General features: G+C 65.8%; 1 protein-coding gene across 1 annotated transcript; it reads right to left on the bottom strand.

Annotated features, from left to right (window-relative positions):
• Nucleotides 1–2,822: 2,822 nt before the first annotated feature.
• MUC1 (mucin 1, cell surface associated) lies at nucleotides 2,823–9,870 on the bottom strand. Its single transcript, XM_064475389.1, has 8 exons — nucleotides 7,364–9,870; nucleotides 5,807–6,478; nucleotides 5,646–5,770; nucleotides 5,372–5,445; nucleotides 5,118–5,260; nucleotides 4,683–4,798; nucleotides 4,386–4,532; nucleotides 2,823–3,313 (listed from the first exon to the last, which is right to left on the bottom strand). Exons 1-8 carry the CDS (start codon nucleotides 7,413–7,415, stop codon nucleotides 3,239–3,241), a joined length of 1,404 nt encoding a protein of 467 aa, XP_064331459.1. The 5' UTR covers nucleotides 7,416–9,870; the 3' UTR covers nucleotides 2,823–3,238.
• Nucleotides 9,871–9,885: the final 15 nt, after the last annotated feature.

The following is a 9,885-nucleotide window of genomic DNA, read 5'->3' as shown; positions in this document are numbered from 1 at the left end:
CAGGTGACGGTGGGGGTTGACGGTGGGGGGGAGAGGCTGGGTGTTGGCTGGGGTGGGGGAGGCAGCTGGGCTTGGGGAGAGAGGGTGGGGGGAGGCTGGGCTGGAATGAGGTGTGAAGACTTTTTAAAAAAATGGTTCATTTTCAATGTGGCTCACCCGGCTGCAGTGCCACAGCCGGGCACAGCCATTGCAGCCAGGCACAGCCGCCACCGGGTCCCTGCTGTGGGCTGCCAGACTGTGGCCCCTGCTCTCCCCTGGGGCTGCAGAGCACCGCTGGCTGTTCTGCCTTGTCCCCAGGGGAGCCATGTGCTCGGCCAGCCCTGCCTGTGCCCCTGCCTGCACAGGGCACTGGCCCACTTGCTGCCAGCACATGCTCCAGTGGGACACACTCAGCCCCTGTTACACCACTTGGTGCCAAACCGCACACAGCCAGGGCAGGCTGGAGCCATGGGGCCGGGATCCGACCTGGCTGGGAGCCATGCAGGGCCCCCGTCCACCACAGGGACCCACACTGGTGGTCGTGTGCCGGGATCTGTCTGAGCTGCTGTAGTTTCTCCTAGGTTCTGTTACGTTTGCTGTATTTTCATGATTTCCTACAATAAACTGCGATGCCAGACTCCTTCAGAGCCACCCTGCAGCGGAGGGCAGCCGCTCTGCAGGGAACACCGGCACAGGGGGCTGTGGGGTGCTGGCTGCTCCCCATGGTGTGGCCCCCATCACCAACGCCGTGGAGCTGGCCCTGGCAGCGAGGCCACGGGCCAAGGCTGTCCTTTGGGCCGCAGCCAGCAGGGGCCAATCCTGCCCAGCGAAGGGCCCAGGGCAGCCCAGGCAGTGCTGACGTGTCCAGTCCCTGCCCGTGCTCTGCCCGGCCACGTGGCCGCTGCCACCCTGTCCCTGGGTGTTGAGGTGCACCTGGACCATCGCCCCGGTGGGCTGAGAGACAAAACCCCTAGAGCATTAGTGGGAGTTTCCAAGGGCGGGGCCGGTCCAGCTCAGGGGGGTTGCTTGGTGCTGGGGTATCCCCTTGGGGTGGGTAACAGGGGCTGGACCCCCACTTGGGTACCCACGTGCCATGGGGCCCCGGGGAGCGGTGTGGCAGGTGGGGGAGCCACATGTGGGGCAGGGGCCCCCCCTGCCGCTACTGGTGCCTGTCCGTGGGGAACATCATCCCCTCTGGCTGAGGCCAGTGGGGCTGCGGTGGCTGGGCTGGGCACCCTGTGAACAGGCAGCTCTTTGTAGGGGCAAGCCCAGGTACCTGTTTCGATTCCTGTGGGCCCAGCCCAGGGCTGGGTGGGGGCAGCCGCAGCCCTGCCCAGCCCAGCCCCATGTGGCAGCAGCCCCAGCCAGACCCCCCTGCACCCTGCGGGTCCCTGCCCTGGGCACATGGCCCCATCCCCAGCTGGCAGCAGGGCTTGGGGAGCAGGGAAATGGGACGCGACACTACACAACCACCCCTCAAGGCTGCTTTTAGCTTTTCCCTTCTGTTTTGAAGGCAAGGGTGGGATGTGGCACCACATTCCCCTGCCCCCCATCATCCTGCTTTTCACAAGCACGCACGGGCCCCCCAAAGCCTTCCCTGTGTCAAACTGCCCAGCTCCTGCCCTAAAGCCCCCCCTGCCAGGGCACACCCTGTCCCAGTGCCTGCAGGGCTGGAAACCTGCTGGGTTTGGCTGCTGCTTTTGGCAACTCTGGGTATCAGTAAGGCACATGGAAAAACCAAAAGCAGCAGCGACAAACCCCCCCCCCCCACTGCCAGCCTCAGGGCTTGCATCACCTCCTCTTGCTGGGCAGCCCCCACCCCCTGTCCCCTAAGCCCCTTGCTCACACCCCAGCATGGCCCAGGTGCCTCCTGACACATGCTGGGGTCCCCAGGCACCCAGTGCAGCCACGTCCCACCACCTGGTGCCCACGTGCTGCGGCTGAGGTGTCCCAACAGCCACATGCTGCCAGTCCAGTCCCAGGGCTGGTTCCCAGCGAAGCATCTGGCTTCGTGCCTGAGCCCACAAGGGATTTCTTTGGGGAAGGTTTGTTTCCTTGTTTTTTTGCCTTTTCAGTGATTGCCAAAACCCTCCCAGTCCCCAGTGTGGGCCCAGCCCAAACCAGGACTGTCAGGGGGCTGTCCCCCCTACTCAGGGCATGGCCATCCCAAAGGCTTGTGGCCCAGCACAGCTTGGCTGGGCGGGCCAGGTCCTGCTTCAGTCCCTCACCCCGCTGGGGTCACCCCGCTGCCCCTTGGCACGTCCCGCAGCCCTGCCCCACTCCCCTTCCCCCTGGCACCCCCCCCCCAAAAAGCCATTTCATGGCTCACACAGGGTTTGGGGGATCCCGAGCCCAGATCAGGCAGGGGAGGGGAGTGGGACCAGCTGGGTCAAGACACGGCTGCATGTACACCAGCAACTCATGTACAGCCTTCGCAGCGCTCGCCCCGCAGCTTTATGGCCCCATCGTCACCTTTACATTCTGCTTGTGCAGCCACAGGATAAACAGTTGCGTCAAATGAGGCATGTTTGCTCATGAGACAGAAACCGAGACTGCGGGACAGGCGGGCAGGGTGTGAGCAAAAGGGGCAGCATCCCGGCAGGACGTGGTCACACCCAGGGGGATGCAGGGGACAGGGACGCTGCCAGCGCCCAGGGGACTGTAGGAACTATGACAGTGAGAGAAAACCCCAGGTCTGTCCAGCCCAAGAAACAAGAGCAGCCCGCCCCGAGCCGCGGTCACCCAGGTGGGTGATGGCCACACCAGGGACATCAGAGCCACCATGGAGCCAGAAGGGGAGTCACTACCCCAGGGGAGGCACCCAGCCCCACAGGACACAGCGCCCAACTGCACCCATCCTTTTATTGTGAAATGCAGTAAATATACTACAGCCACGGACTCTGCTACCCTGCTTCCCCACCCAGCCGAACCCAGTGCTGACACCCCATATACATATTTATATAAAATAACACCACAAAAAGAGCAACTGAACCCCACGGGTGAGCGTGGGGGGGTGCGAGCCTGGTCCCCCACCCAGAGTACAGAGCAGGGGGTGCACAGCCGAGCGAGCGTGGGGGTCGGGGGGTGCGGGGGACCTCCCCTCCCACCCCAAATCTTTGTTTGTCTAGTTCTGTCATACGCATGAATCCGGCTGCTCCAGAACCATCCGGCTCCCGCTGCCTGCGGCGAGGGGCCCAGCATCTCCGGGGGACATGCCCGGGGCCGGTGCTGCGCCCCCAGGAGCATCCCAGCATGTCCCTCAGAGGTTGTCGGACGTGGCGGCGGGGTTGGTGTAGGTGAAGGTGCCGGCCCCCGCACCGTTGCTGCCGGCCACCTGGCGAGGGAGTAGCGGGGGGCATCAGAGGCGGGTTGCAGAGGGGCCAGGCTGACCCCCCTCCTCAGCACTCATTCGGGGGCAGCAGGTGAACCCCCACAGCCTCACCACAGGCGCCATGGACAGCACAGTGCTGTGCTTGGCTAAAAAACGCACACACACACACACACACACACACACACCCCCCACTCCATGGTGGGAAGCTGCCCCCAACCATGGGCACTCAGAGCCCCCATGGGCACCCTGAGCCCTCCCATGGGCCCAGGAGCTGGCAGAGGAGCCGAAGTGGCCCTGAACGTGTTCCTCTCCTCCTGCACGATAAGCCTGCCCGGCAAGAGCAAAGGTAAATATTTACCCAGGCCCCTGGCATTCGAACAGGGCGAGCTGCTTGCACGGAGCCAAGCAGCTGGATACGGCCCCCACCCACATCACTGGCACACAGGGGAGTGCAGCGCATCGTGCCCTTTGCATGTGCGGGCAGCTCCTGCCACTGCACCTGCAGCCCCGGTTGCAGAGCCGCTGGTGCAAGATACGGGATGCAGGATACAGGGATCCGCCGCGCCCCCAGCCCCTGCAGCCCCTGCACTGCTCCGGCCCAAGGCCCAAACCCGACCCCGCTCCCCATCCATGGCGGAAGGATGCCCCAACTCCGGCAGATGCAAGGGTCCGGCTGGGATACCTCCAAGCCTGAGAAGGGGCAGCGAAGGTAGGCAGCCGACTCCCCTCGCCACTGCCCAGGGCTGGGCAGGGGGAGCAGCTGCCCAAGGTCACGGGAAGCTCCCCGGAGCCAGGCTGGGTCTGCCAGCACCGGCTGCGCGCCCAGCACCACCGCTCCATCCAGGCATGAAAGTTGCACTCACCTCCCAGCTGGGGAGGGACTGGCGTGGGGCGGGCTCCCAGGGCCACCCGTCCCCTGCCCCACTGGCTCTGTTAGCCATTAACCCAGCGGTCAAGGGACCTGCCCAGCTACCCGGCTGCACCAAAAAGCACCTTCCCCTGCACCACCCCAGCCCCACATCAGCCAGGATGGTGGGTGCAAGCCACCCTGGGGATGGTAGCACTCAGCTCTCACCTGGCTGTAGGGGTTCGGCTTGCTGTTGGGTGACACGTAGCGCCCATGGCTCTGGTATGGGGGATAGTCGGCCATGGGGTGGTACGAGTCCTTTGTGCCGAAGAGATCCAGCTTCCCTCGGCTTTTCCGGCGGCAGGTGCAGGTGGTCTGGTGGGGAGAGGGAAGAGGTCAGGGGCCTGAAGGCATGGGGAGGGGGACAGGGGACTCACCAGCAAAAGGCAGGTGAGGACAGGGATGGGGACAGGGGACTCACCAGCAAAAGGCAGGTGAGGACAGGGATGGGGACAGGGGACTCACCAGCAAAAGGCAGGTGAGGATGCTCAGCAGCAGCAGGATGCAGACCAGGACCAGCAGAGCAATGGCCCAATCTGGGACCACAGGCACCGGTGACAGGGACGTCACCTCCGCAGTGCCTGAAAGAGGACCAGAGCCATGACTGTGCTGCCGGGCAGAGCCAAGGGGCTGTCCAGGACAAACAGCCTTGAGAGACCCCCAGGACAGGGCACGAGGGGATGAGCCCTCCTCCACAGTGTCCAGTTGGTCTTCCCAGTGCTGTCTGCAACAGGCAATGGGAAACTGCATTGGCTCTGCTGGCTGCAAGCCCTGAGCCTGTCCCAACACCAAGGAGCCTCCCTGCCCCAGCCAGGATGCAGCAGCGCTTGTAGAGCTCCTGAAAGCACCCCCAGAGGGCTCCAGCCACTCTCATGTCCCCAGCCTGAAGCTCCCACTCACTCCGGATGTCAGCCAGCTGCAGGTCCATGATGGAGTTGTTCTGGCTCAGCTTTTCCTTCAGCTGCTGCTCAACGGCATCACTGGTGATGGTGTCATTGCTGTGCCCGAACACGAGGATGGACTGCACCTTCACCGAGCCTTGGCTGCCCGCAAGAGGAGGTGTTAGTGCACGGATCGCCGCCCCCCGCAAGGGGCTCTGCACCGTGCAGCCAGGGCACGCTGGCCTCTGCAGCCAGAGCTGCTGGCCTTCTCACCTGAAACGGAGCTCACTGCATCCCTTGTAGTTCTGCCTGCCCATGCAGCTCGTGCAGCCAAAGACGTACTTGAACTGGAACAAAGCATGGGGGTGATGGCCACCACCCTGGCAGACACCCCCCCCCTCAACTGGCCAGGGCTGCCATAGCGGCTGCCAGAGCGATTGCTCAGGGCACTTTCACAGGGAGCCCCGACAGGAGGCTGCCGCTTCTCAGCACAGACCAGGAGGTCTTTGCTTGCCCAGGTCAGCCCGTGGGCAGGGCTGGGACTCACCATGGTCAAGACAGTGTGGCTTAGGCTCCTGTACTCCTTCGACGTGGGGTCATGCAGGCTCTCATCGAAGCTCCTGTTGACAATGCGGAAGGACAGCAGGATGCGGACGAGCAGCTGGACTGTGGCTTTGCTGGGGTTGGGACTGTCACTGGGGTTGGGACTGTCACTGGGGTTGGGACTGTCACTGCTGCCCAGCACAGCCATGTGTGTCTGCCTGGGAGCTGTGCTGCCAGGAGTGGTGACAGAGGTTTTCTGCATGTGGATGACCTGGGTGCTGGTGCTCCCCTTGCCTTTGGTGCTGGAGATGGGGATCACTGTTCTACCAGACGCAGCGGGGGTGGGAACCGTGGAGTTCCTGTTGCTTGTGTTGGTGCTGAAGGGGGGAGGCCCGCTGCTGCTGTTCACAGTGGCATTGTCATGGGATGCGGCAGCACCGCTAGAGATGGGCACTGTGGTGCTGTTGACTGTGGCGTTGCCTGTGGAGCTGTTGATGGACTGGAAGTCTGTGGTGTTGCGTGTGGTGGGGAAGACTGTAGTGGGGGAGGAGACAGAGGGTTGGGTCCCGTTATCGCTTGTGTTTTTGGAGGCTGTGATGTTCGGAGCAGCAGCCATAGGGGTGGTCGTCTCAGCGGTCGTCTCGGCAGTTGTCTCCGTAGCGGTCGTGTCAGTGGTGATGATCTCTGCGGTGGTTGTGTCAGCCATGGTGGTCTCCATGGCAATTGTGTCAGTGTCAGTCACCTCTATGGCGGGTGTGTCAGTCATCTCTATGGTGGGTGTGTCGGCCATGGTTGTCTCTGTGGTGACTGGGTCAGTGGTGGTCATGGCATGCGTACCTGGAGGAAACACTGGGAGTCAGTGGCTGGGACTGCAGCACCAGTTTGGTAAGGTTTTACACAACGTGGCTCCTTGGCTTGGTGTCCTGCTGGGTCACAAGGCACCAAAAACCACCATGACCTCCAGTAGCTTACCACTGGCAGCTGCCGCTGCCCATGAGGCCAAGACCTTCAGGAACATCCCACAGCTGGGGCTCGTGCTGGGCACACGTGGCACCACCGAGGGTCCAGGCAGCGGTGCCTGGGCACCTGGCACTGGCTCCATGCCCAGCCCCCTGCTCCTGAGGGGACCCTGCCACGCTGGGGGTCTCAGGCACAGCCTGCCCACCCCGATAAAACCTCCTTTGCTCTGAGTCACTGGGCTGGAAGGGTGGGGTGCCACCCGTGGCCCCCAGACCCACATGGCCTAGCTGCTGGCCAGCACAGGCAGCTCCTGGGTGTTTTCCCAGCACGTGTCACAGGAGCTGGCAGCACTGGCGGAGAGCTCGGGGTCCGAACAGCTTACCGAGACACACCTGCATACCAGCCTGCAAGCCCCAGGCGCAGCCTGCTCTGGCTGGCCCTGGCACGGCACGGCTGCTCAGCCCTGGCCAATCCTTTCCGACGCGGCTAAGAGGGGCTGAGGCCACAGTGAGGTCCCCAGGACCCAGCTTTGCTGGGGACTACCAGCCCTGGGGTGCTGCGCCCTGGGGCCAGACCAGGAGAGACGGTGGTGTCCCTGCCGCTGGGGTGCTGAGGGCCAGTGGCTCTGGCATCCCCCAGCCCCTGCTCAGAAAGCAGCCCAGGGGACCCTGCTCCCATCCCCCTGCCCCATTACCTCCCTGCTCACCCAGGTCCCAGCCCAGCTCCCTCTGGCTCAGGGTCCCGATGGCCCCAGCCCCTCACCTGCGCCCAGCACCAGCAGCAGCAGCAAGGCACTGAATGCCATGGGGCTCATCCCAGGGGGTCCCGGCAGCTCTCAGGGCTCTGCGGCAGCAGATCTCCCGTTAGCTGGCAGCGCACTGCAATCTGGAGATCAGGAACTGGCAGCTTGGCAGCAGCGGGAGCTTTATAGAGCACCTGGAGCAGGTGGAGAGGCCCCACCCCGCTGCCAGCCCCGGGAAGGAGGGGGGTCCCTCTGCCCCGCTTGACACAGGGCAGGGGGGTGCCGCCCCACTGATGGGTCCCCCGTGGCATCTTCCCCCCTGGGTGGGGTCCCCCATGCTCCCCTGGCTCGGGGGGCCAGTGGCCAGCAGCGTTCCCATGCCGTGGGTGGATGCAGCTTCAGGCAAGGGCACAGGGAAGGCGCAGTGGCTGGGTGTCCCCGGGGCAGGGGGGATGCAGCATCTACCTGGCCCTGTGGGCTGAGCCACAGTCCCCAGGAGCTCATGGGGAGCACAGGGAATGGACCCCCCAGCCCCTCATTTTGGGGGGAGCCTCATCCTCTAGCTCAGTCTGGGGTTAATGATTACTGGCCGTCTACTGCCTCGCCCTACATATAAATAAACACCAGTGATCCCCCAAGGAAATGCTTACGCAGGTGGGGCCCAGGGCCCCACGAAATCCTAGTACCTCCCAGTAACCTCCCTGCCAAGTCCCAGGGCCCCCCCACCTGCCTGGGCATGAGGGCTCCAGCGGGCACAAGACACCCTTCCCACTCAGGACACAGCCCCTGGCCCAGGGTGATGCCCAGTGCCAAGGCGATGCCGATGCTCTACCCCAGAGGTACCAGGAGCCACCTGTGCCGGGGCGCAGAGCTCCTGTCCCCCCGGTGACATGTGCTCCTGGCACGGCCAGACCACACCAGCCTTTCTGGACTCTCCCTGTCCCTGCCCTGTGGGTGAACCCCGATTCCCAGGGAGGGCCCCAATTCCTCGGGAGGGCTTGGTGGGGGCCCCCGAGTAGAACCAAACCGCCACCTCAGCCGTGCTGGGAGGTTTCTGAGGTGTTGGTGCGAAGGGAGCTGAGAGGAGGGGACCCTCTGTGCTGCAGTAACAGCAGGGCAGGGACAGGCAGCCTGGGCATCAGCTTGGGTGCCACGGGACCCAGCTGCACCCAACCCCCGGTTGGGGTCCACAGCCTCGGTGCCAGGCAAGGGGATCATGGGCAGGGCACGGGCAGGGGACAGGCAGGACACAGGCAGCTAAGCTCTGGGTGAGCACAACCTCCCTGAAACCCCTCAGCCATGGGGAAGGGCAGCTCCTGCAAGCAGCGATGCTGACACCCACCGCCCTCGCCCAGGCTGCTGCACCCTCCCGCACCCACCACGTTCTGCTCATGGTGCCAACGCCGGCTCCCGGCTGCAGTTCAGCGCCGGGGGTGCAGCTCCCGGCCCGTGTCCCCAAGAGCCCCCCCACAGCCTGTTCAAAGAGGAGGTTTAAGGTGTGCGATATTCCTCTTAGCGGAAAACCACTGAGGACACGCTGCGTGGGAGAGCAAGGGGCCGGACACGCAGAGCCGCGTTCCCGTCCCCTGGGAGCACCCCAGCACCCCCACTCCCACGGCAAGAACCCCAGTCACCAGCGCCAGGCTCGGGACCGTGCGGCCGGGCCGGCCGTACCCCGCACCCACGCGTGTCGGCGGGGCTGAGCGGGGCCGGGGGGTCCCGGGGGGTCCCGGGCCGCCCCAGCCCCGCCCGGCAGCGCCCCCTGGCGGGGGCGGCCCTACACAGCGATCGCCTCCCGCCCCGGCTCCACCGAGCGGGACCGGGCCCGGGGCCCCGCTGACGCCCCTCGCAGCCGGGGGGGGGGGCGTGGGGCGTGTAGGGGGACGGCAGGACCCCCCGGCCCGCCGTGCTCCCCCCAAGCCCCGGAAGGCGGGCCGGGCGGGAGGTGCTCGGTACCGAGCGGCGATTTCACCCACCCCGGCTCCCCACAGCTGCGCTCAGCACCGCCGGGATCCCCGGCACCCGCGGGCAGCGCCCGTCCCGATCCCGGGGCGGGAACGGGCAGCGGACAAAGCTCGCCCGGGCACCGGCACCGCTGCCCCGCGGCCGCCGCGTTGCCCTTTTAAGAGGGGGGCCCGGGGCCGCCGCGCCCATTGTCGCCGCCGCCGCGGGGCGCGGGGGGGGGGGGGGGTGGGGGGCCGGTGCCGGTCCCGCGCGCTCCGGGGCGGGGCGGGAGGAGGGGGGGGGGGGGCACATTCCGCCGCGTTGCCGGGACACCCGTCGCCATGGCGACCGGGCACTGCCGCCGGGGCTCGGCGCGCGCCGCGCAGTTCCCACGGAGCGGCCCGAGCGGCGGCGGCGGCGGCTCCGCTCCCTCCGGGGCGGCGGGAGGGACGGGATGCGGTGCAGTGTTGTGCTCTCGCCTACCAATATTGCACTCGTCCCGGCCTCCCGCCGCCGCGGGCTCCGCCGGTGGGACCGGCCGAGCACCGGCGCTCACCTCCGCGACCACCACCGGGAGGACGGCGAGGGACGGAGCCGA

This window comes from Phalacrocorax carbo, chromosome 28 (assembly GCF_963921805.1).
Source record: "Phalacrocorax carbo chromosome 28, bPhaCar2.1, whole genome shotgun sequence".
Lineage (NCBI taxonomy): Eukaryota > Metazoa > Chordata > Aves > Suliformes > Phalacrocoracidae > Phalacrocorax > Phalacrocorax carbo.
Note: the sequence above shows the minus strand (reverse complement) of the source record. Positions and strands in the feature narration are given on the sequence as shown.